The sequence below is a fragment of the Engraulis encrasicolus genome, chromosome 16, assembly GCF_034702125.1.
Source record: "Engraulis encrasicolus isolate BLACKSEA-1 chromosome 16, IST_EnEncr_1.0, whole genome shotgun sequence".
NCBI classification, from domain to species: Eukaryota; Metazoa; Chordata; class Actinopteri; order Clupeiformes; family Engraulidae; genus Engraulis; species Engraulis encrasicolus.
The window spans coordinates 4,380,210-4,407,451 of NC_085872.1; the positions used below are offsets into that span (position 1 = coordinate 4,380,210).

The 27,242-nt window shown below is 46.2% G+C and overlaps 1 protein-coding gene across 3 annotated transcripts in view; it reads right to left on the reverse strand.

Annotated features, from left to right (window-relative positions):
* Positions 1–6,867: 6,867 nt before the first annotated feature.
* Positions 6,868–27,242, reverse strand: part of bnc2 (basonuclin zinc finger protein 2) — a 180,794-nt gene continuing 160,419 nt past the window's right edge. For all 3 annotated transcript variants that reach the window (XM_063218334.1, XM_063218332.1, XM_063218333.1), the window contains 2 exons: positions 15,992–18,441; positions 6,868–8,640 (listed from right to left, as the gene is read on the reverse strand). In XM_063218334.1, the coding sequence (XP_063074404.1) occupies positions 7,809–8,640; positions 15,992–18,441 (3,282 nt within the window). In that variant the 3' untranslated portion in view covers positions 6,868–7,808. The remainder of the gene's footprint in view (positions 8,641–15,991; positions 18,442–27,242) is intronic.

A 27,242-nucleotide genomic window follows, 5' to 3' on the forward strand; every position in this document is an offset into this window, starting at 1 on the left:
ATGCAGTCTTCTTAACACCATATACATGTCTTCTTGTTGCTGCTGCCCCCAAGGAAAAGACTGAGCACGCACTCGCACACACACAAACATACATGGAACTGCACTATACGCATAAATGGCGTGACTTTTGTCATGTGCATTACACCCCTTTTTGGTTGAAAACATTGGGGGGAAAGCCAATGCAAGTCAATTGACCTGTAGACTAGCGTTGTTCATGCTCAACATGCCGAAAATGTGTTGTGTTGCCGGCTATTCAAATAATATAGCCAAATAGCCGTGGCTGAAGCATGGACTGTGTTCATTTAGGCTAGGCGATGTAGCATGTAAGTTAATGAGACATTCGATTTGTTTTCCCCCAAAAAGGGGCTTAACACACATTCACGAGCATAGTACCCAGATGGCCGTTCATACGCATGTGACTGCAATACTCACAACAACTACCTGGGCACCTGCAATATGCAACACACCCTGCTGCTTCCAAATGTTGTGACTTGATAACTGGAACAACAAGTATTTCTTAGTACTTGTATACTGTTACTGGTCCTGTCTTGCGCTTTAATGTCTGTCTGTTAATGTTGGTCCTCCTGTATATGCCTATGTTTAAAGGGTATGCCACTAATTTGGGCCAGTTACAATCGTTTGCCAGGGTTTATAAAGGTGGTAAAGTGTCTTATTTTTCATGTTAGGCGTTGTCTTGCTTTAAGACAAGTTAAAAGAGGGAGTATATCGCTAAGCTAGTGAAAGTCAATGGATCACAGTAGCATGTGTGATCCATTGAGTCTCACCAGCTTAAGATACTTACTCGCTCCTTAAAACAAGACAACGCCTAACATGAAAAAATAAGGCACTTCACCACCTTTATAAACCCAGGGCAACGATTTTAACTGTATTGAGCCCCAAAATAGTGGCATTTTGCTTCTAAATCTTCAGAACTGCTGGAAAGTGGGAATTTCATATTGCTGTTTAACTACAGTGGTGCAGTAGTGCATAGTTGAGCTATTTCTTGGTATAAATCACAGGCCTTCAATGTCAGCGTAATTGTCTCTGAATTAGGTGCATTGTGTAATATATTTGTTTATTTCCCAGAATTATGCCTACTTTTTCACAAATATTAGCCTACCTTTTCTGAATATTTACCACCACCATCAAATTCTAAGTATTCATTATGATTGGGGAAATTACACTTTTCATACATTTGTAAAGGGGGAATCTCCTCAAACACTTTAGCTGCAAAAACCCTATTGTACTTTGGTCATAATAGTAAATATTTTTGTTATTTTGTAAATATTAATTACATATTCTGGGCACCATCCTACAAAATGCACTTTTAAGTCAGAAACATGTCATCTTTGCATTGATTTTGAAAGCCTACACACTGGTTCCTGCCCAGATTTGTAATGTTTGTTAAATAAAAGTCATTTTGTCCTAAATTGTACCCACAACAAGTTTCTATGAACATGTTGACCCTTCCAATCAATTCCCCACGTTGGAATTATCAAAAAAAAGTGGTGTGTCGTTTGTCTTTTGTACCATGCCTGGTTCAAACCTTATGTGAATGACCTTGCCTATATTGGGGGGTGTCATTATATTGGGGCGTCTGGTGGGGGTCCCCCACCACTGAAAATGTCTGCCAGTGGTCATTTCTCTATCAGGGGAATATGATGAATAATTCATGATAGGTTTCAAGAGGTAACCTCACCAGCTGATCTAGCCCATTTTTTACCCCCCAATTAATGATGTCTGGCAAGCCCCGCCCACCATCAAAAACGTTTGGCAGTGGCCATTCCTCAATCAGGGGACCATCTCAAACAATTTACAACAGGTTCCAAGTGGTAACCTCACCAACTGATCTAGCCCATTTTTGGGGGTGTCATCATACGGGGGCGTCTGCCGGGGGTAACCCACCACTAAAAATGTCTGGCAGTGGTAATTTCTCTATCAGGGGACTATGATGAACAATTTACAACAGGTTCCAAGTGGTAACCTCACCAACTGATCTAGCCCATTTTTGGGGTGCCAGTTTTACAGCCCCCCTGGCCACACCCACCAGAGGGAACCCGGCAGACGTGCTGTTCCTCTATCTGGGGACCATGCCAGACATCATAGTACCCATAAAAATTGGTAACCTTCCCAACTAGGCTGACCCCCCTGGGCTCCTGGTCTATAATGACATAAGCGCCTTTCATTATTCTGAGATGCCTCTCTGCCTCTCTGCCTCTCTCTCTCTCTCTGCCTCTCTCTCTCACTCTCACTCTCTCTGCCTCTGTCATTGTATCATGGTTGTCATTTTCCTCACTGTGTGCATGTCACAGTTTTCCTTTATGTTTGTTGTTATTTCATTGGTGTAAGAAAGCTCTTTAATAAATCCAAGCCACCTATTGTAGATATTGATTATTTTCTTACATTTAAAGCACCATGAGGTATTTTTCAGAGATATATAAGTAATACAAAGTTGCATTTCACTTTCTCCACATATGATTTTATTATCATTGTCTAAATGTATATGTATGGAGATATAAATGGCTTCTAACTTGTCTGGAAGCTGGGGTGTGTCCTGTTCCAGGGCTGCAGATGTTTTTGTCACCCTGATGACCTGACAGCTGAGGGAGACATACCAGCATCCCCAGCTATTCATTTCCCCAGTAAATTGCCAAATGACTTTATTCATCTAATTACTTTCTAATTGGTAAAGATAGCCATTCTCCCAGTGATTTTTATCTGGGCACTAATTAAAAGTGTCCACTCCATTGCCATGTATCTGTGTATTCCAGCATGTGTGAATGATTGGCAGGCCGTCATGGTGTGTGCCATGGTTTTGAGCCACAGTAGATGTCTGAACGGTGTGGTTGCACCTGATATTAGGAGCAGCTGAGCACAGAGACAATTTCTGAACCACGGAACAAACCAAACTTTCCAAAACTGTGCGGGTGGAAAAGAAATGGAAAAAGGCTTTGCATGTGCCAGTGACTGATAAATCTTTAATATAAAAATTGTACAAGAATTCTGATACAAATTACAAGAGGTATTTGGACAAAATATGAATAAAATTCCATTTACATCCCAAAACCCTTATGCATTTTATGCAAAAACCATAGACAGTTATGATACAGAAAAATACAAGGAAAAGCAAATCAATTTCAAAAGGAGGACTTTTTTCCCACCATGTCTGCTAATGGAAAAAAAAACTTGTTTAGGACTCATACAGTATTAATGAAGCCACCATTAGAAAATTGAAGAGATGCAAGCTACTCCTGACGTGGATGAATTTCAGCAATGTCACTGCAGCCTCGCCAGTGGACAGATCTTGAGGTGGGAACATGGGCATCAAGCACGAAAACAAACAAGACAATTACACCAGAACATCACCATGGGAGGGAAAAAAGGTATTCACAAAGAGTTCAAGCTTATTTATTATTTCTGTTAAGACAAAAAGATCATCTGGAACATTTCAATAAATATAGTTTATTTTTTTCTCGGGTGACACTACTGTAATTTATAGTCTGTTTAAGTGGGGGGTGGGGGGTGGGTGGCTGTGCCATGAAAAGCAATACTGAAAAATGTGATTTCTTCGGCTGTAAATTCTTCCTGCATTCTTTAGTTTTAGGAGTGGCCTTAATCTCATTCACAAACACAGCTTACTGTGTAATTATGGTTTTCTAATATGACGCACAAGATAGACATTCCTTAAGACTGTATACCATTCAGAACGTTCTGGTCTGACTCTGGGTTGCCTTGCTGTACACAGCTTTGCTTCTACAGCAGCATATCCACAATTGTTTGTACTTACAAAAAAGAGCATGAATACCAACAAAACATAACATAATGTTTGGGGAAACGTTCCTGTGACCTCTCTGCAAGAGGTTAAACACCTGATAGGGGAATGATGTGGGCATGCATTCTAACCCTTGTGACTGCTGACTGGGAAGGCAGGCTGTTGTCTTGCCCTGCCTCTGCCGCTAGTGTGACTGTGGGAGGGAGACAGGGGCCTCATGAAATATTGAAGACTCACTCAGGCTGCCAGCAAGAGCCAGTGGATGGGACAGTAATGGCTTCAGTGGACTGTCCCACTCTGACTAGCTCTTGAGGACCTCGTGGTAGCTTCTTCAGAAGATAGACACTTGGAGAGAGAGAGAGAGAGAGAGAGAGAGAGAGAGAGAGAGAGAGAGAGAGAGAGAGAGAGAGAGAGTGTTTGTGTGTGTGTGTGTGTGTGTGTGTGTGTGTGTGTGTGTGTGTGTGTGTGTGTGTATGCGCAGGCGTGCAAGCGCACAAGTGTATGTGTGTTGGGGTAAGTGTGTGGGTAATGGGCGGCTTGTCTCCAGCAAGCAATCAGAACATAATGAGAAACACTGACACTGAATCTTGCTTTCTTGTTTAGAGGTCAGGATTTCTGGCCGTGGTAATGATCCGCCACCCTAACCCCAACCCACTGACACTGCCCTGGGTCGTGTTCATTCATGCCTCCACAATGTGATGGCCACTATTGCCAACTATCTCCAAAACTTTCTCAGTCCATGACTGCTCTACCTCTCTCTTCTCCTCTGAGGTGCCGTAATTGTATATTCCCTACAACCATCTCAAACAGAGAGAGATGGATGCAAAAGGTGAATACTGTGCCTCTTCAAAATAATACACCAGGTATTCTGGTACGAAGGCACTCTCATTCCCTTCATGCCCCTAGGGGTCCCTCCCCTCAGGTTCTCCTAGCCTTCCCTCTTCTCTTCTCTTCTCTTCTTCTCTCTGCCTGTCTGTGCCCTTGTCTCCTCCATCACCAGAGGTTAACAAGTCCTCTTTTTGCTGTCATCCCACTGGCCTGTTAGTGGGGCAGTTGTTACACAGTTGAAGCGTGTGTGTGTGTGTGTGTGTGTGTGTGTGTGTGTGCGCGCGCGCATGCGACGGTTTGATGGTGTTGGATAGGTGGGGGTATGTGAGAGACAGCTGTCAGCAGTCTCCAGAGTGGCCCTCGTTTTTTCTCCCCTGGCCTCCCGGAGAAAGAGACAGTGTGTAGCGGAGTATAACCCATGGGAGAAGGCCTGCCTCTCTCCACTCAATTTTCCCTTCGCATGGGATAAACAGGCAATTACACCTCCTCTTATACGGGGGAGATGGCCGCCCAGTGAACTTAAGCGTACACTATTCGTCCATGTCCTTTTCAAGGCCCATGCTGTGGGCTGGGACTGACTTGGACAAGTGTGTGTGTGTGTGTGTGTGTGTGTGCGTGTGTGTGTGTGTGTGTGTGTGTGTGTGTGTGTGCGTGTGTGTGTGTGTGTGCGTGTGTGTGTGTGCGTGTGTGTTTGAGTGTCAGAAAAGAGAGGGAAGAAGAGAGAGAGAGTGAAGGCTTCTAGGCATGGCAGCGAAAAGTAAAAGGAAGAGGAAGAGGGAAGGGGGGAGGAAGAGAGAGAGGGAGGGAGGGGTGGGACCGCTACATGTCACAGTCTTGTCAGCAACATTCACATCTTTGAATGTAATGAAGTGACAAGTGAGTTATTAGACAGATCAGCAGTGGAATTGAACGGATGCCTCCAGGTACTGTGTAGCAGCACATTTTTAATGATGCTCGCTGTCATCCCCCCCACCCCACCCCTCCATGGCACTGCACACCCCCTCCCTCCCTCTCCTCCCTCCTCTTCCCCTTCCTCACTCTTCATCAGTGCTCTCTCTCTCTCTCTCTCTCTCTCTCTCTCTCTCTCTCTCTCTCTCTCTCTCTCTCTCTCTCTCAGAAAGAAACAAGGGAGAAGTGCTGCTGTCACAGCGCAAAAGGAAAAGGGAAATGGCAGAGAGTCAGAGGCTTTACGGGTGATTTCATGTATAGTTCTTGAAGTGTGTGGATGTGCTGAGAAACTGGTTGAAAAGATAAGAGACTGCGGCCAGTATACAGACAGATGCACCATTTGCAGGGGGTAATTGTATTTTTTTCATTTCTCAGTACTGCACGACTCACACAATCAAACGGTATCAGTATCTACCTGCATGCTCTTATAAGAGAACGCGATAGAAACAAATTAATTTAGCGGACTAGATCCACATTGAATACAACAGGACATACTAGCCTGTCAATAAATAACGGGCCCTGTGTTAAAGTCAATATGTTGTGTACCTTATTTACTTATGATTTGTGGTGCACTGCTTTGGCCACAGATTTACACCCATTCTCACATACAAACATCCAGACACACAGGCTTGGCAATGTCAGCATGTTTGCAGAAATATTGCAATGGGCACCGCTAAGAAAACCCAGAATAATCTTAAGACTGAAGTGCATCATACCTATTAGCAGGGTTAGCATGTCTGTGTACACGGACTGAAAAAAAAAGTATAAAACAAAAACTCAACACTGCTTCTGGTTTTGGTCACAGTTATAACTACATTTTTGTTGCATTCACAGAATACTTTGAAATTGACATTTCTTTGTTAATGAAATAATTTTTGAGGCGACAAAACTAATTACGGGACATTCACTAACTTTCATACGATAACCTTTTGCAGGTAACAAACACCACATGCAGTAGAAAGACTCGCCTACATTTCTGCTGAGCTATTTGTTGGTACAGTCCTTTACAGCAATACATCACTTTCCCCTTTTTCTTTCAACAGAATCAAATTCTGTAATACTTGTCTTCAAAGTCCAAATCTGGCAGTTAATGTTCAGTCACATATCCTACTGAGGGAAACACTTTTTAAGTTTACAAAACACTCAATACATTTTATGGTCTGGAGACTGGGGTTACTCCATTCACATATCGTTTTTCATGTGTGAAATAAGGTCTGTAGCTGAACCTGTGTGTGCAAAGCCAGCACATTTAGGCTAAAGGTACATACAGTATTTTCCCCTTGGCACTGTAGCCATGACAAATGCGTCAATGTCATCTGAAAAGACCCAGCATTCCAAAGTGTTTTCCTTCTACGAATATTACACATCCCCCATTTAATTGCAAAGTGCAAAACAAAAATTGTAGCCTACTCTAAAGCTATGAACTTAACAAAATGAGAAATAAGGAGGAAAAGTATTTAAGCAGGAGACCATAAGCATGCCGGCCACCTCTGCATATCTAACAAGTAGATAAAACAAGTCACGTGATTTTTTGTTCTTAGTTAAAATGTTTGAAGCTAACATAAATGAATCAAGCTATTAAGATGCTACCTCTTTCTTGCCTACCGTAGAGCAGGAAGTATTGTACTGTAACATAAAAACAAAAAAGCCAACAACCATCAATACAATTGTTTTACACCAAAGTCTTTAAGGGCTTTATGTACAAATGAAACTGTTCATGCTCTTGTAGGGGGTTCTTTTTTTAAAAGCTATCGTTACACCAATACAAGAAGAAGATTTGTTTTTTTCCATTATTATCATTTCTGCAGGCAACAGTCACAAATAAGAGTTTGAATAGATTCTTTGGAGATGGACAAAGTTAAGACAAGGTACAGGGATTCTGACAGGGAATTGGAGAAGCTGGAGTCATCCTGGGTTTAAAGGGACTCTCCTCTGAAATCTCTCATCCTATTCTTCCAAAGAAGGAAATGTCAGTGGGCACAACTCTGGAGAACATCATAGTCAGCTCATGTTGATTGGTAACCACTGAAGAATTAAAAAATCAAACATAATCTGATAGTACGTTGGTGTTTTTTTGTTTTGTTGTCATTGTCTTTTTTTTCCTTTTTTGACAGGCAACATGGGCACCCTAGAGACTGAGGACTGGACTTTTAACTGTAGTTTTTATATGTATGCTTTTCAATGGAACGTGATGGATAGAGGGGAAAGTGTGAATGCTCTGGTTTGTGACAGGCAAAGAGAACGAGGAGGACGAGTTTGGCTAGTCAATCATGGCAGCAAAGGGTGCATTATTTTTGTGTAGATTGGGGTTCTGGCTGTGCCTGTTTCGACTCCGCACAGAAGAGAACATCATGTTGCAGCCAGGCACTTTGCACTTGTGCATCTCCCGCAGGTGGACAGTCTTGTAGTGCACCCTCAGGGTCCCCTTGTTACTGTACATTTTGTGGCAGATGGTGCACAGAATGCCCCCACCAGCAGCACCGTTGCCCCCATTGGAGGCCAGGAGAGAGGGCGAGGAGGAGGGGTCGCAGGACAGGGGCCCCTCCATCTCTCCTCTTCCTTCCGCTTCTCCTCTTCCTCCGTCTCCTCCTCGTCCTCCTCCCATTACATCGTCTCCTTCCCCCCGCGTGACTGCCTGGCCTCGGGCCTCGGGGTGGGTATTGCAGTCCTCTCCGTCGCTGGCCCCCTCCAGGTCGTCCAGCAGGATGCCCTCGTCGCTGCCCTCGTCGGACTCGTGCGAGGAGTGGATGCTGCCGCTGGACTGCATGCTGGAGGTGGTGCTCAAGTCCAGCACCATGTATTCGTGGTTGGGGCCACGGTAATAGCCACCGTTGCCGTTTGAGTACTCGGTGCCAGCAGGGGAGCCCGTGTCGTCGTCGCGGCCCAGCCCACGAGGTAGCAGCCCCCCACCACCGCCTCCCAGAGCGTCCAGGTGATGGAGGTGGTGGTGGTGGTGGCCGCCACCTCCGTAGAACTTTGCCAGGAATTCAGCACGCAGGTCCTTGGGCATTGGCAGAAGCTGGGGGTCGAGAACGATGTCGTCCAGCTCTTTGGTCAGCAGTTTTCGGTGTAGGTTGATGTTGGAGCTGTGCCTGCATAGAGAGAGGAAAACAAAACGCTGTAACACACTTTCTGTTGAAATAGCACATGCTAATAAATTTAGTAAGCCTTGAAATGAAAGACAGCACATTATTTTGCATCCCAAAGGTGACCTGAGTAATACTATTAAAGGGATACGTTAAATTGTCTCCCATTTCCCCACCTCTCCTTTGCATACAGACTCACCTTATTAAATGCCATTAACTTTGTTCACACCAGTATGCAGACACCGTGCTAACACTTAAGCTAGTGCCATGCAGCAAGCACCCCATTAGTAGGTCTACTCCTGTCAGCATGTCTGTAGCCATGCTCAAATCCAATAGACTCTGACTCAATTAAATACTTCAGCACATTGAATGGGAGTTTATCAATTGATTCAAGCCACGGTAATGTAATAATCACTGGGAACTGGATAGCCTATTAGCACCAACTTGAGCGGCATGAGCTCACTGGCTCCTGGAGGTGGCCTAATTGCCCCTGTGAGCGTATAGTGTCCCATGTATTCCCCAGGTTCATAAAACTGGGATTCCTCTCATGCCAGAGAGCGTAACGCATCACATAAGCAGGCGGTCCCTTGGTGAGAGGTACCCCAGTGCTCTACGGGGTAAAGAACACGTGGGCCTCTGCACCGCGGGCCAGTCCTGAGCTTACCAAAACACATGCAGTGATAACAGGTAAAGAGTGTCCACTCCAAGCATATCCCCCAGCATATCAGTTCTCAAATGAAGCCACAACAGTGCCCACAGCAGACAGTGAGAACAACACAAAGGCAAAAGAAATCAAGATTGTGTAAACTTGTAATAATTGTGTAGGTGTATGCGTTTTGAAGCACATACAACCAGTTTTCCTTTCCAAAAATAAATGAGAGAGATAAATGACAGACATGACTTTGAGGATCCATTCCTTGCAATATGGGGTCCATGCAAAGAGCACTAAGGGGACTGAAATGGCGGCCTTGGCGTGAGGGGTAAATGGATTGCACAATGTATTGTAGAGCTTACCAGCAGTGCCATGGTTGATGCGGTCAAAAAGGGTCCCTTTTCTTTAATTATTTAGTTCCCTATCCGACATTGTCCTGCAAGAAGTAAAAATACATTCAATGGAGGGACCCTTTTCTTTTCATAAGGCATACAGGAGCCGGCCACCAGAGCATCAGCAGCATGTAGGAACATGGCAAATCAATTAGCTAGGACTGGCACTACCTTAAGTGTGTGTGTGTGTGTGTGTGTGTGCATGCGTGCGTGTGTGTGCATGCGTGCGTGTGGATGTGTCTGTGTGCCTGTGTGTTTCCATGAGATAAATATAGAATGTACTGAACATTAAGAAAGTGTGTGCAAAATGGTGAGGCATATTGTAAGGGCCGGGGCAGGGACTTAAAACACATATTCCTTTAAAATGTGTTGAAATATTATCTGTACACAGAAATCTTAAAGACAAATTTAGTAGGCCTATATGGTCTCAGTGAGACTGGTGTGGCCTAGGGGGCCACGTCCTGTGTCTGTGGGGACACACCATGCTCTGGGGACACTCGTGTGGGCGGCTCCTCAGCAGCATGTCACCAGCCCTGAGATCTCACCCACACACTGCTCATAAGCTCTAGTCTGGTGGGACTAACTCACATCCTTAGACCCTCTGCACACATACAAATTCGTGCACGCATACACACGCACGCACGCACGCACGCACGCACGCACGCACGCACGCACGCACGCACGCACGCACGCACGCACGCACGCACGCACGCACACACACACACACACACACACACACACACACACACACACACACACACACACACACAACTAGAGGTATTCACTCTCAAAGTCAAGGTCCCACCCACTAAACACATACACAAATATACATATTCCATCACCAAAGTCCTTAACACACTGCAATAATCAAGTAACAAGTAAGAGTGGATCTATCGTTTTAAAATGTATTACTATGACATGTGACAAGAGAACAGTATTAAACCTTAGATCAGATCAAATTGTCTTATACTCAATGCACAGATCTAAGCAAGACTAACAACTCGAATACAGCAATACTGTAAAAATGCTGCCATTACCATGTGGCGATAGAATGTTCAATGTATAATGTGGGAATAGAATTTGTTCACCTATAAATGGATCTACAGTGGAATTTTAAAACATAGTCAAAACACTGAATATGCAGAATTGGATGAAGAAGATTCAACCTGAGAGTCATTGTGAAAATGTTTAATATTCTTGCATTTCCCTAAGCGACAGTAACAAACCCATTACCTCTGATCACTTTAGTTCTGTTCTTTACCATGTAAATGGCTGTGTGTATGTTTGTGTGTGTGTGTGTGTGTGTATACTTGTGAAAGGTGTATGTGTTTACTTGCACACTGTGGTATTTTTCTTCATGCATTCATCAGCTTTAGCCTTTCTGCCCCATTTCCCCTCTGTTTTCTACCATATACGCAGGCTAGCAAATTCTCACCCGCCCTTACCTGCCTCTTCTGCCGCTACAGCCCCCAAACCCCACTCCTCAACACCACCACCACCACCACTGCCTCCCACCTCCCCTCCCCTGCATCTCTCCTGGGCCAGTAATGTGGCGAGCAAACCAAATTGACAGGCTCATCTTTGCCCGGAGATGGGGGCGGCATCTCAGGAGAGGCCATTTTGACTTTGCAGAGGAGGTGGAGGAAGGAGGAGGGAGGCAGAGTGTGGCTCTTAATGGGCCTTCTTGTCCCGTGAACGTTAATCATCTTTAGGCTCCGATGGCCCTGTCGCTCCCCCTGCCTACTGCACTCGCGCCTGCTAAATGAGTCGTAATGCATAAACGAGAAAGACGAGAAGTCACATTAAACAGATGATGATGCAGCCTAGATATAGACATTTGCAGCCTCCACCTCCCATGTACTCTCTCTCCTAGACTCATCAGGAGTAACGGCAGTGGGAAGGTGGGCAGATGAGACGCCTGGCACTATGTCTCACTGATCATCTCCTTTTCTCTCTGCTCTCCATTCTGTCATTTCACCCTCGTTCTGTGGGTGCAACCATTACCTAAAACTCCAGAGATGTGTAGGATATTTTTTGGGATGCAGAGACATGGCCTTGCATCTCTGTTCTGACTTTGAAAAAGGGTATCTTAGTTAAGGCAAACCTCTGGTGGCAGGACAATCAGTGGCCAGCGGCACTACATGCTCCAGAGAAGGAGAGAGAGAGAGAGAGAGAGAGAGAGAGAGAGAGAGAGAGAGAGAGAGAGAAGGTAAGCAGGTTCTCAGATATAATTAACCTTCACTCTCCATTCGTGCTTGGCTTGCGTGAGGCCACAGGCCTGAGCATTACAGCACCATGGGAATCTGGAACAGCTTTGCCAATGAGGGTCATTGGCGACGGTGGGGATGGCAGCAGAATTTACACACAAAAAAAACTGCAGTGCTGAGAGGAGGGGCAAGGGGAATGGTAAAAAAGGAAGGCCGCCTTTGTTTTAGGGAATATGATTAACGAGGATAATAACATGCGTGATTACTGGTACACATGTGCTTCCAGCAGTTAATCATGCTGCTTCTCTGTTGTGGCGACTCACCCTCACTAGCAAATATGCAATCATTTACAGCAGCGTGAGCCGGCAGCCTACCTCACACTGACATCCCCTCACTAATGCAGTTATAATTACATTTAGCTCCACTTTACATTTACTTAGTTGCTATGAGATAACGGTATGGAGACGGGGCATTTTTATAGAATTATTCCGATGTAAATTATAAATGCTATCAATACATATCACACATACAAACACAAGCATACAAACACACACACACACACACACACACACACACACACACACACACACACACACACACACACACACACACACACACACACACACACACACACACACACTTATAATATTTCACTATTAAAATATTGCCATACCATTTTGTACACAATATATTTGCGACACTATTTAGAGGAAATATTTGTAATAACCCACAATTAAACATAGTATACTGATGCTGCCTATCTAGATTGGCACATCTTAAAAATATTCAGAAACAGTGAGTGGTTTAAATCTGTAACCGTTTGAAAATATTTTTATACAGTTATTCTTTCTTGTGATGTTTTTAGTTGTAGCTTATTAAATTCCTGTGTCTCGCACACAGAGAGGGTGAGGCGCTCAGGTTTAATTTACTCAGATTAAAAAACAATTATTCTGACACCATAAATGAGCTAAATAATTAATTCAGCTCTGGAGTGCTGATCTCTTCACTCTTCATCAGACCTGCCTTTGAAACAATTATCAGCCAAATAAAACAGAATCATTATTCTATAAACAAAGCATTTGTCTTTTGTGAATCAGACTGTATTTCATATAGGAAGTTCCATAAATTACAAATAATTGGATGACCTAAAATTAATCTAAGTGGTTTACTGATGTCCCCCTCACATTTGTTTTCTGATTTTTTGGCATGGCAAATCCTGCTGCTGCACGCATGCTCATGTTGAGCGCCGATGGCCTGGCTGCGCTTGGCTCTGCGCTACGCTGCCTGTCTGTTGTTTTAATACCCCCACCTCAGCTCCAAAGCAACTGCAGCCCTGTAATGCCTCCCAGATGCCACAAGGAATTTATCCCAACAAAAAATATGGAAACAATAGAGAGTACTTCAGGGCAGCACGGTCACATGCATCCACCAAAAAAAAAAGGAATTGAAATCTATACGTTCTCCGCAACGAGTGTCCTATCCGGCACAACTACTTCTGTAACCATATGCTAAAGTACTTATTTTTTCCCCCAGTAGAATTGATATGCTTCTGTTTCCTCTGATGCAGTCCAACTGTCACACATACCTTAGAGGAGAGACTCATGGCTGTGCTAGTTGTAGAAGAAGGGGCAAGGGGCATACCCTGAAATCCGCAGAAGCCCCGAGGATACTGTCCTCTTATTTGCAAGGTCAGTTAATCAAACACACCAGGAGCTGTGGTGGATGTAGTAGACGGTGAGCTGCACAGTGTTCTGGTTCCATGCAGTTCCTTCCATCTGCTTTGTGGTTACCAACTCGCTGCTCTAATCACTGTATCTCATTCCCCCTCCCTGTGCGGTTGTTAGACATCTCGAAAACTCCTCTGAGCTCTTTTCCGGAGACTACCGACATGCGCTCGCTCTACTGCAAGGCCCACAATTGAGCGGTCCCCCCCTCCTCTCTTTTTCACTGATGACTGTCTGTATCAGTGCCATAAACTCCTTCTTAAGCGCTTTCTTAAGGGCCATTAGCGGCTTGTAGCAGCAGATGTGCGTACTAGTCGCTGCCGCTAATGTCAGCGCACTCTAATAAAAACAAGGGCTGAATGATAAGTGATAGCCCTGGAAAATGAGCCCTGGCTGGAGATGCGATTGCTGGGCCTAGCATGCCCTTCATTAGATCAGGACAGGTCAGGTACGGACCGAATGTCCCTCCATGGTCCCACTCACCTAATGCCCCACAGCAAGCATGTGCAGATTGCTAAAATGCTAAAATGTTGCCTTTATGGCTCTTATAAACACAATCAACAGGAAGTACCAAAGTAGGATAGAATATTGGCACTTCTTTGGTTTGTATTTGCATGAAACAAATGAATCCTCATTTAAATAAGGTGAGGCAGGGTTTTGATATTTGTTCTGCCACAACACTTTTTTTTATTTTGCCTTATTTTCTAACCTTAATTTGTCTTCCCTGTTCTGCCCTCGGTGCTCCATGCTTTCCCCACCCTCTTTGTCTCTGTTTCCTTGCCTCTCCTCTCCTGTGTTCCGCCTCCACCCAGTCCCAGAGTCACCGCTGTTATTTACATAGTGCTAATGAACAAACAGTGGTGGGAACAGATGCCACTGAACATGGGAACTTAATAAAGACTCAGGGTGGAGAGGAGGAGGAGGTGTGGGGTGGGGATGATGAGCAGAACTCAGAAGAGGAGGGGGTTAGTGATGAAAAAACAGCTGCAAACCTCAAAAGAGGCTTTTGTTTACAAATGACAGAAAGAAGGGAGTATAACATAGGTTCAAGCTCTCAGTCTTTATTACCTAAATACAACTGTCACGTGTCACCTGCCAGGTGAGTATGTCTGTGTTTGTGTGTGCATTCATTTGTGTGTGTGAGAGAGAGAGGAGTGGGGGTGCAGCTCTTATCTCTCTCCTCATGAGTGAAGAAGGACAGAGATGAATGGGGCTTTTTGTCCTTACTACCTGACTGTGCCATGCACCAACATGGAAAAGGCGTACCCTACCACAGCAGCAGCTGTGCATGTCAGTGTGCATTTATGTGTGTGTGTGCATGCGTGTGCGCGCATGTGCTGCGCTGTGTTGTACTGTGCCGTGCTGAAATCTACTTTCAAACTCTACTTCAGATTTTACATCATACTGATTTTTATATAACACTAACATTTGAAAAATAAAACCTACTCAGTGTTCACTTTCAGGTTTCCTTTATGCCGATTTGGTGGGAACAGTGAAAATGACTCAAATCTGTTACACCAGTCCGTGTTTAACTGCTGGTGGTTATCCACATCATAAAAAACAGTGCATGGCTGCCTACTCACTGCCTCAAGTTCTAAACCACAACCGATGCTTTAGTTATTGACCACAGTCCCAGAATGTTCCCCGTGTCCTCTAGCGAGTAGAGGTTTTGAGTCCTGTAGGACTGTACTATAGGGGCTGGTTGCCGTGTGATGCCTCACTGACATGATGTGTGACAGGAGACGAGTTGCTAGGCTGCTGCCGGAGGTGTATTTTGGGGCTGAGATGCATGGCATGGAGTGCCATATGTGCTAACGAGCCCAGGTAGTGAAACCTGCTCCTCCCGACGCGCTAATAAATGCAGTGGTTTGACAGACCTCAGCCCCTGCTAATGTATGCATGCTCACCTGCATGACAGGTGAATGAGCATAGGTAAATAGCACTTGAAGGCCTCTGAGACAGCTCTGACAAAGCACTGGTGTATCTCAACGTTGACACCCTGCCACCGTTAACATTGACATGACAGTCAACACATACGGCAGTAATTAACACATCATTAGTAAAGCAATAATTACCCCCCTCCCCCCACAACACCCAGTCCCATATGCTCATAAGAGAAAGAACAGATATCTGACTAGAGCAGCACACTTTTTTACACTTTCCAAATTTCTGATTTTCAGTTCAACCTCATATACTAAATCATCATCATCATCAACACTACCATCTTCCCAACCCAGAAAAAAAATCAAATGTATAACTATACGGTAGTGGGACTGCATGTAAAATATCTACAAGCGGTACCAGTGTCAGAATACATTATAAAACCATTTATAAATGCCAGATATTCAACCTTTAAGAATATAATAAGATCAATCTCCTCACCTGTCTCTGCTGCGCCGGGAAGGGAAGGCAGCGTTGCAGCCTGCCACCGTGCACACATGCATCTCTTTGAGATGCACATTCTTGTAGTGCAGTTTGACACTGTAGGAGCTCTTAAAGCTCTTCTTGCAGACGTAGCAGATTTTGGGGTCAGGGCTAGCGCGCAGGTCTTCGTCAGATGCGTGTGAGGAGAACTTGGGTGGACTGGAACCGTAGGCCATGGAGGAGATGAAGCTCTCGTGGAGGGCGGCCATGCTGGCAGCAGCTGCAGCGGCGGCTGCCACGTTGCCATTGTAGAGGCCATACTGGCTCATGCAGAACATGTCATACGTGGGGTCGTTGAGCTCTTCCTTTATCTTGATGACAGGCTGATGAGGCGAAGGCGAAGATCGGCTCTTGTCCTCCATATCTTTCCGAGCTTGGCCCTCATCGTCGTCTCCGTGATCTCGCTCGTTGTGATGTTCTTTGTGCAGACCACCTCCACCGCCACTCCCTCCTGTTGACCCTCCTCGGTGGTCATCAGTGTCCATCATTTCATCTCTGTAGAACATCTTGGACTCTGAGGTCTCTGACTCATTTTCAAAGTCTCGCTCGTGGTCCTGGTCTTCGGAAGTGAAGCTGTCCATGCAGCGCATCTCACCTCCATCCCCCGCTCCACTAGAGCCCCCGCCGGCACCGCGCGGGCACTCATCCTGGTCGGACCGTAGCATTCCCCTTAGCGCCATGCTGGGGCTCATCTCGTCCTGGGAGGGGGACTGGTGCCCGCTGTCCTCGCTGTGATGGCCACTGCCACTGTTGTTATTGTTGTTGCAGTTGCCATTGATGTTGTTGTGGAGGTGTGGGCCAGAGTGGTGGTGGTGGGGTTGGTGGTGGTGATGGTGGTGCTGGTGGTGATGGCAGCTGTCATCATCGTCCTCATCCTTGTCATCATACTCATCTGCAACATCGATCACCTCTTTCTCGATTTTAACTGGCATGCTGGACTTGCGTGGTTTCTTCTTGGGTGCAGGATCTGTAGCTGTGGAGGAGGCTGGAGTAGCTGACTCTTGAGTGCTAGGTGTGGGCAGACGGTGAGATATTTGGTGCCCAATATCAGACACGTGGCTGCTGTGGGAGGTGGTTGCCAATAGATGCTGGTGATGCTCCATCAGTGAGGTGCTGTTGGTGGTGGTGGGCAAGATCGGGCTGGTCGGCAACGAGACAGGAGGGCTGACCAGGTCAGCTGGCGAGAGCAGCGTGCGGTAGAAGGGTGGCACAGGCTGCACCGGCTGCACAGACTTCAGTGACGGGAAGACCAGTGGGCTTTGCAGGGGAGACTGGAGCATATTGTCCAGTGGGGGAGGGGTGGCAAAGCCCAGCGGTGGCCTTCCAGGACTGGTGAGGCTGAATCCTGTTTTGGTACTAGAAATTACAGGCGTCGCAGTACCCGAGTTTGAGCGAATGAGGTCTTTGTCACGGTTGTTCCTCAGCATAGGCATATGCAAGCGTGGGTTAGGGTTGGCACTGTGGCGGTTACGGCTGCGCAGTGAGCTGAAGACCATGTTGCACCCCTCAATCGTGCAACGGTGCTTGATCTTCAGGTGCACTGCATTATAATGTATCTTTAGAGTGCCTTTGTCATAGAACGTTTTGCCACAAGCATTGCAGCAGACGCGGCCCTTGCGTGACGGGGTACCCATGCGTCGCATGCGGTGCATCTTTGATGAGAAGGAATGAGAGATGCTCCTGGGCTGGTCATGTTTTACAAAGTGGTGGTTGTCATTCATGCTGTTGCCCTGTGATTGCTGCTGAAGCTGTGACTGTGGTTGTTGCGATTGCTGCTGCTGCTGCTGCTGCTGCTGCTGCGTTTGGGGCTGTGGCTGCTGAGTCTGTGGTTGTTGCTGCACAGACGGAGTAGGGGAGATGGGTGAGGAGTGGTTGGGCTCTGTCTTGGGTTCAATATTGTTGGGCAGTGGCCCAATATTGCCTCTGTTGGGGCTTTGGCTACTGCGGAAGGGTGAGAGAGATACCTCAGACTCAGAGCAGGTATCCACCTGCTCAGACTGGTTGGGGAGGCTGGCTTCGCGCAACCTCAGATTTGCCTGCTCCAGAGCCAGGCCGTTAGGCGGCAGGCCGAGCATAGGTGCTGAGACGGGATTAATGTACTGGAAGGGTAGCAAGAAGGCCAGGCTGTTGGGGATGTTCTCGAAGTGGTGGATACTGGAGGGGCTGTTGTTCTCTAGATGAGTGAGCAGGCCAGGGCTGCGTGTTCGGTTGTTGCTCTCAATGAAGGTTCTGATCCCAGAATCGGTCTTGGATGATGGCACTGTAACAGCCTGTCCTTCCTTCTCCTGGATGGCCATCAGCTCCACGATAGACTTGGTCTCGCCAAAGCGCAGGAACTGCTGGAGAGTGATAATCTCCTCTTCCCGGGACATGATGCTCCAGCGGTCAAACACCTTGCCTGCAGCATCCTAAAGGCCATATCAGAGAGAGGAGAAAAAAGAAAAACACAAAATTATTGATTTTGCTTGGGAAATGCACTGCTTTTATAAAGTGTTTTTTTTTTTAAATGCTCAGCTGAACACCCAGAGCGCTTTATTTCTTAATTACTTCTATGGCGGGAGGCTATCATGCAAGACACCAACCAGCTCACTGAAAGTAGCATGGGGTTGAGTGTCTTGCTCATATCAGGATGAGCTGTAAAATAACCAGCAACTCTCTGATATGTGGACAACTCTACGGCCTGAGTCACTGTCGCGCTGCAATTGTTATTAGAGTGGGGGAGGGTGGAGAGAAGGGGGAAACACAAGATAGGCTTGGAAATCCAGGCACTCCAGAGGAGCGTGTATAAATACTGATAATGGGCTTGTGTGCTCAGCATTCTCCTCTTTCATGTCCTCTCCAAACCCCCCTCCCCTTTTTGCAAATTAATCACCCATGCAAATATGGTCATTAACCCCAAAGTAAGCGGAGTATACGGTATTTCATAAAATGTCTTACAATTAAATAAAGCGCTCAGGGGGTTCAAGTGTGAGCTGTGAGAGTCATTGTTTTAGAAATCTGATATGTTTGGCAAAAGGCTGTTGAAGAGCAACTGCCTGATAGGATGTATTGTATGAACATTCACAGACCACAACATTTGGTGATAACATTATATGCATGTTCTAGACAGTCATTCAGTGAAGTCACTAATAATACATTCACTTTAGTATTTTTTAAATTCTTGTGACATTTGGTCAACACTGGTGTAAATATTTCCTTTATATTTATATATTATGTATTATTTATTGAATATTGTGGGAACTAGGGTTGCACTGAATACATTTGAAGAGGAAAAAAATCTTTGTCTAGGAGGAAGTCATGTTAGACATAAAAATAAGGTTGCTCATGTTTATTTAAATATGTCTTTGAAGAAGCCTTGGAGGTGACAGCGATCCCGCATTCCATTCATTAGGGAGGCTGTGGATCAGTATTTACTGAGCTTTATGTTAATGGGGTTTAGAGGACGCACGTCTTGTGTCAGATTAAATATTAATGAAGGAATACTTTATCAAGTGGATGGTGTCAACAGAAAACGCCTGCGCTTGCATATATACTGTAGGTCTTTTGGGAGATGGGAATAAAATGATATAAATCTGGATGGTACACAGTCTCTCCTCTTTGGCCTTCATTTTTTTTATTCCTCTGTATGCACTGGAAGCATGGGAAAGGAGTTTCCATCTTGAAAAAAATCTGTATTGCTCCTGAAGGGGAAATAAGCACCACTTCCAAGGAGTTCTCTCCTTGGACAGCATTTTGGGAGATGGTGTTATTAACCACTGAAAAATAAAACGCTCTGAGTTCTGCACAATTGGACATTGCCAAACGTCGAGACATGGCAAGGGACTCTGGGAAAGGAATCTTGGACGGGTCTCGACTCTAGCTTTGTGGTCAGGCAAGAAACTTTGATCCACAAAATACTTGACCCATTGCATTTGTCCCCCCTCAATGGATCCACTGGTTCCGACCAAGGAGTGCATCTTTCACCAAAATTTTAAAAGTCTCAATTGAGACCAGTGGATAGGGGACCAGTTCATTTGTGTTAAGTCTAGCATTACGGTCCCACTGCCAGTATTAATGGTTATAAGCTGAATGTCATGTTTTTTAACTGATCTGTAAATGAAAGCGAGCAGGCAATAGCAGCCAGAGCTGTGAAGCTGGTATTCTGCCACCTCACCCGTGCATCTCTAGTAGAGGGATGGGAATGTGACTGCCAATCCCAGCACTACAGGGGCAGAGACAGGAAACCAGAATACCAGACGCGACTATTTATTTTTTTATTTTACTTTTTTCATCTTGTAAATGCTCCCACCACAGGGACTCAGGGAGCCCACACGGGCCCTGAGCTGAGTGACATCAAGGGAGCCACGCACACTCTGACGACAATTAGAGAGGACGAGCACAGGGACCCTGCCTGTCCCTGCCAGCTAGGATCTCTGAATGAGAAATGGCAACGCTGCAGTTTAAGAGCTGTAAAAAACCAACGGCACAAGGCACTGAGGCCCTTTAAGGCGCAAGCACAGAATAAATGTTTAAATAGCGAGAGAGAGAGAGAGAGAGAGAGAGAGAGAGAGAGAGAAGCAGTGAGAAAACGAGATATGAGAGAGTGGCTTCTCAACAAGCATGCCCTAAGAAATAAGAAGAAAAATAAATTCTTCTGAGACAGTACATCAATAGTCACTGGAGTATTTGTTGTAAAATATACATTAAAAACATTTTACACTTTCATTCTGTGTGTGAGTGTGAGTTTAGCCTGGAGGTATGACTTTAAATTCTAGGCTCCATGCTGTATTTTACAATGCACAGTGGTTTGGGCACTTGTATTTCCATTCCATTTGATTTAATTAAAGAAAAAATGAAAGCAAATTAGAAAGTCAATTATTAAAGGGAGAATAAGAAATAAGTTGAGACGATCTGGATTCCAGCTCATGTCTCATAATGAGCACTGAGCCTTTAAACTAAGTCTCCGTCTTACTGCCCAACACCCTGAATATTTTACCATACACTGTCACCAAAAACACTAAGCATCATTACAACCTGGGGTCTGTGTTGAGCTGGCAAGACCATAGGCGCCCTTACGTGTCGTTAACCTCCCACATCCAAAAAGACGTACACATGTACACAGTCTGTAAACTTTGGGTAAATAGCAGTAGTAGCTGGCAGCTGTAGCCCTCTGTAGTGAGGATAGACCTGGGTAACTTTTTCTGGAGTGTGTCTGGTCCCCAGCTGGAGAGCAGCTCTAAACAGGCTGATCCTAATCACAGATCACAGGACTCATTCATCACTCGCCTCTCTGCTGGAGCGCTCAGGGACCCCACTATCAGCACCAAGGCTGCTATTAAGCCCAGAGTGGGGAGATTAAACACACTGCAATATTACACTTACTTTCACCAGAGAGAGGGCTAGAGAGGGAGGAAAGGAGGGAGGGACAGATAGAAGAGGTACACTGCAGCTGCGGCTGTGAAGTCTGTGCTGATCTCTGTGAGTTTGTTGGGGTGCCAAAGAGAACAGTTTTCGTTCACAAGAGAAACTGTCATCGGCCGGACTAGTGGATGACTGATTGTGACAGGCACTGGAGTGTGCTTACCTCCAGGATGAGCGACTGTGAGAATCTGAAAGCAGGATGTCTGCATTGCGCCTGTTTCAACTGATCTTTGTCCTCCAGCACTTTTTTCAACCCAGCATCAGTTCTCAGCACTGCACTTTTCAAACAAAGGCAACATTGCCAAGTATCACTTATGTGCTTACCTTATTTTTCACCCCCATCCACCAGCACCCCCACCCCCATCCCCAACCCCCCATTACGCTCCAATCAGATCAGTCTGAATGAGACGACACTGGACTGCAATGTTTACAGCATGGGGCCGCTTTGGAGAAACCAGGGCCAGCCAGCTGTCATGATGCAGGTCACAGACTCCAGCGTTCGGCGGGCCAGCTCCAACAGGGCTATGAAAACACGCACCAGAGACGCCTGGACCAGAGTCAGATGGGGCTTAGGCCACACTCACTTCCAAACATGCAGAGAAACCCAAGCTTGCGTGAGCTGTACGCCACAACAGACTGCGCAATCTAAGGGGACAAGCTTGAGTAGTGTTCTGCTCCGTGAAACAGAGAGAGAGAGAGAGAGAGAGAGAGAGAGAGAGAGAGAGAGCAAGAGAGGGAGAGAGAGATACTGAGGGAGGCAAGGGGAGACCATCATGTGCTTTCACTTATGTCCAGGAACCTCTCATTATAATAATAAGGCCCCACTTTTTTGGTTACCTTCCTGGAGTATTCACTTTCCTATATCGGCTACATTTCTATCAAACCCTATGGAGGAGGTGAGGTACAGAGCAGCCAATGGAGTTGCTGTGTTTGCTGAGTCTGTATTGCAGACAGCCGTGGCTGCCTCCCGGAGTGTGTTGGCACATAAACACCCTCCCCCCCTGCCCACTGCACATTAGTCCTGTGTCACAGGGAGAGCTGCAGACCCATCATTAGGAGCACTTTTACAACCAGGCACTCTTCTCCCAATTAGCTTAATGTGGCCCCTCTCTTCTCGATGCTATGTGTTCTGCAAATCTACTCAGCCCCCCCCTCCCCCCTGCACTCAAATCTCATTACGCGCGGCCCTCCCCCACCGCCTCCTCCAAAACGCCCCCCAGTGCTATGACGGATTACCCTGTCATTACCCATCCTTGAGTCCTTTAAACAATGCAACTGAAGCATTGTTTGTGAGGTTAACGACGATTAGCCAATAATTGCGATGCTAAGTCGACCTAGCCACTCAATTTATCCATGGTCGCCATTCAGCCATTTCTGTGAGTGTGTCACCAAAAAAGGCCGGTGACAGCTGTATTTATCTCGGTAGCATTGCCATCACTCCCAGATCTGGCGGTTAATGCCGGTGCAAGCCCTCTGCCTTGTAAATTATGGCTGACAAGCGAGTGATGGCCTTGTCATCACTAGGGCAACGCTGTCAGTAAAACAAAGCTGGCAATTAAGCAATTAGGATGACATCATATTAACATCCTACGGACCAACAGTGAAAGCTTGAGTGGTTTGCATGGAGGATTAAGACAGTCAACTGAGTCTCTTCAATGATCACCGCTCATCACATGCAGTCATTAGTGCTGCCCTAGACTACACGAGGACCTTGGTAATAATGGGCTTGTGGCTCATTGGGCAAAAGGCTAAAAGCTTTACAAAAAAATCTAAAGAGAATTACCAACGCCAGCTCACATAAAACACGGCCTGGAACAGCAATAGTGTATTATATCTCTGCGTTGGTCACCTTCCTTCTACCTCGTTTCACTGAATGTCAAACGCGAACTACATGAACTTGGCTACTGCTGGTGTGACTGTCAAGGGGACTGATCCTGGTTGGGCATGGACAGCTGAGGCCTGGGAACTGCATTGATCTGCCCACCTCCTCTGTACCGCCTGTTCCCAGTGGACACAACAGGGATTCCTCATTGATCCCGAAGCCTCACTCACACACTCACCACTTCAAGGGCGGTTAAGCAGAAGGTCCTTGTGATCTGAGAAGGTCTTGAACCTATGGCTTCCTCAGTAGTTTCTTTCCCTCTCAGTTTCTCTTTTTTTCCATTTCATCCTTTGAATAATTCCGAGTTGAAGTGGCAAGGGGGTGCCACAGGGGATGAGTTCACACAAAGCCCAGTGCCTCCAGCCATGACATCTGAGGGATTGCGCCCAGCTCACCAGGCAGAGAGTGCACAGGCCGTCTCCTGCGCTGCCACGGCTGGTGACAGGTGCTCGGCCAGCCCTTACGGCTGACACTTGCTGTACCGGGGCTGCTGTCAAATGACAGCCAAGCTGTGGGGTTGACAGTGTACAACAGAGCAAGCAGTTTGAAACTGCATTAGTCTTCTGTCTGAGGGGAAAAATATTAGAATGTTCTCTAGCATGCTTTATGCCGTACCATCACGGCTTGGCATGAAATAGCACTGCCCGCAGTCTGACATGGACCTAGCAGGCCAGGACAGGCGGTCACACTGCCAAAGAGATCATCTGTTCTCCTTCCATGAGTAGAGGCTGAGAGGATCTGGCTGATGAATGATCATAAATTACTCTTCTTGATCCTCAAGAAGGGCAGATGCTGACAACTCATCCTTGAAAATATTTCTTTTTTTTTCAATAAAACAGCCATCGTAGAGAAGAGGAACCAATAGGGGGAAAAAAACAACAACCTGACGTTGACAGCAGGTGTTGCCCAATAAAATCTGCACATGGCCCTCCGCTCACATTCATATTTCTAGTTATAACTCAGAGCAGATCTCTCAGTTACCTCTCCACTGATTTAATTAGAGGAGCACAGTGCAGTGACTGGTTGGTCAATACAACACTCATCCAAATTACAGAGCACACAGCCTGGCTCTGCTGGACAGTCCATGAACTGAGCGAGGGCACATATAAGCTGTTCAGTGTGCGGCAGAGGCAGACAGACAGAGATATGGTCTCCCCTCCCGCCTACCTCTGACGTGAGGAAACACAGGACCCTGCACTAAAAACACATTAAGTCAGTGTTGCTGGAAAGAAGGTGAGAGTGCAACAAGTCACCGCAGATGTCTTGGCCACTCAACCCCTCACCCCTCTCCCTGTCCCAGTGAGCTGGGCCCAGGGTTTGGTGTGTGACCCGTAGTTCACCCGCTCTGGTCTAGGCCTGTCCTTCTGCATCCTTCAAAGCAACAGTCCCTGGCCAGCGCCCAAAGAGGGTGCACCGAGGGCAGCACATGGAAGCCATTTTAGGGTCTGATCCATTACTGCTTTCGCTCAGCAGAACCAGAACTTGCATGAGACACCGGCCGTGACCACTGCGATTCGCAGATATCTACTGTCTGAAAGCATAACCCACAGCAGGCCCTTATCGAGTGCAACATGCATGTATATTTTTTTCAATACAAGTGAGAATGTCATAGTTTTGCTCTGAATTGAGCAATAGCCGTAGAAAGAGTGAAAAAAGACAAGAATGAGTCTTGATAGTTCCTATTAATTAAGGAGGATTTGCGTGCTTGTGTGTGTGTGTGTGTGTGTGTGTGTGTGTGTGTGTGTGTGTGTGTGTGTGTGTGTGTGTGTGTGTGTGTGTGTGTGTGTGTGTGTGTATTTCTTCACTGGACAGGCCAGGCCAGTCTGGGAGGCAGATGTGAGATGGGTGAAATGCGCGGAGGAGAAAGGAGTGGGGGGGGGTTGAGGTGCGTGAGAAATGGCCTGTCGGAGGGTCTTTGGTGGTGTGGCGTCCTTTTTTATACTCCCCTATATCACGTCTCCCCTGTCTGCAAAGTTGGCTTGGCAAAGTCTGAGGAAGGTGTATTAACATGTGCTCGCAATTTGCTCCTTGGCTGTGTTGCGACTTTAGTGTTTGTGTGATAGTCAAAGGTGTGCAACAGTGCTGCTATTCCTCAGCCCCATGCATGCAATCCCCTTAAGTCATTATCCCAAAGTTATTAAATGTGGAAAAAAAGGAGAAGAAAACAGCCGTCAGAACATTAGCTGAACTGGAAGGAGAACAAATAAAACATTGAGACCAGATATGCATTTTGTTTTCTCACTTTCTCCAAACAAGACTAATGGCGCTCTGAAAATCCACACCAAGTCTTTGTTGACTATATCATTCCTGATGCAGTTCAAATGTGATTTAATTTTTTATCTAAGTATTAAATGCATCAATGCAGACTATGTTGAGTCAATGGCGAACTTTGTGATATGATAGAATTACCACTGATTTATGCACTTGTTGTGTGTGTGTGTGTGTGTGTGTGTGGGGGGGGGGGTGCATGCATGTATATGTGTATGCGTGCATAGGTGTGTGTGTGTTCGTGTGTGTATGTGTGTGTGTGTGTGTGTGTGGTTTTTTGGGCACTATGCGTGCATACGTGTGCACAAGAGAGAGCGAGAGAGTGTCCGTGTGTGTGAGCCTAGGCATTGCCGTGTCCGTAAAACAGAGACACACACCATTAGAGCAGCTCTGCTTTGCTCGGCGCGACTCTGCTGGCGGAGGCTTGAGCCAAAGGAAAAGAGAATAAGCTAATGGACTCTTTGCTTAATGTGATAAGAGCCATTATTGACATGCTGCCAGGAAGATGCAAGACCATTAGCTCAATCCCTCCTCCTCGTCTCTATACCCCCTCCCCTTCTCCGCCTCAGCATCTCCTGCTCTATTTCACCGCCTGCCAAACGTGCAGCAGGCCCTCAGAGAGTTCCCCCAGCCACCCACGCACACACGCAACCCCCCCGGCCCCCCGCTGGTACTGCTGGAGAGACTGTCACTGCCACTGTCACCGAGGCAGAATTACTCTGGGTTAATTTTTACTCAGCATAGCCACACCAGGTACTCGGCAGATGACACAAGCGATCATATACGTAAACACCTGTGGCTATCCTCCAGGGCCACCAGGACTGTTACTGAGTTCAACTATAAGCATTTTGAGGAAACCCAAAGCAAATAGGTGCTGTGACATGGATTTTTTAACAGCGATGAGCATTAGTAAATTTATATAGATAGATAGTAGATATTTCCATGTGTCTTTATTTTTGTTTATCAAGATGGTACATGGCTCTATCTGAGCGATATAATGGTTGTTGCAAGTGGCGCAATCATGCCAAGTGAAAGATAGCTACTGTCTGTGGCAAAAGGGGAGTCTAATGGAAATTACAAAGGTGCAGAGGTTCTCTTAAACAGGCCTATTGGTCCAGGAACTTGGCGCACACCCTGGCCCATTTGTCTCTGAGTGCCTGGGTGGCACTGTGTCTGCGCAGTGATTTACTAAACAGGGCCCTGGCAGCTGGCTCACCTCTCCCCCTGTGGCATGGGGGATTACAAAATCCCTGTGTGTGTGTGTGTGTGTGTGTGTGTGTGTGTGTGTGTGTGTGTGTGTGTGTGTGTGTGTGTGTGTGTGTGTGTGTGTGTGTGTGTGTGTGTGTGTGTGTGTGTGTGTGTGGGTGTGTGTGTTCTCTCTCTGTGTGACTGTGAATCTGCATGGTTGTGTGTTTGTGAGAGAAAGATGTCATGAAGTTCATTTGCATTTGAGCATGTACTGTACTGTATGTATTTCAGTGATTCAATGCCCCCAGACTGTGTGTGTGTGTGTGTGTGTGTGTGTGTGTGTGTGTGTGTGTGTGTGTGTGTGTGTGTGTGTGTGTGTGTGTGTGTGTGTGTGTGTGTGTGTGTGTGAGAGAGAGAGAGAGAGAGAGAAAGAGGAGAGTGCACACACGCATGCACACACGCACACACATA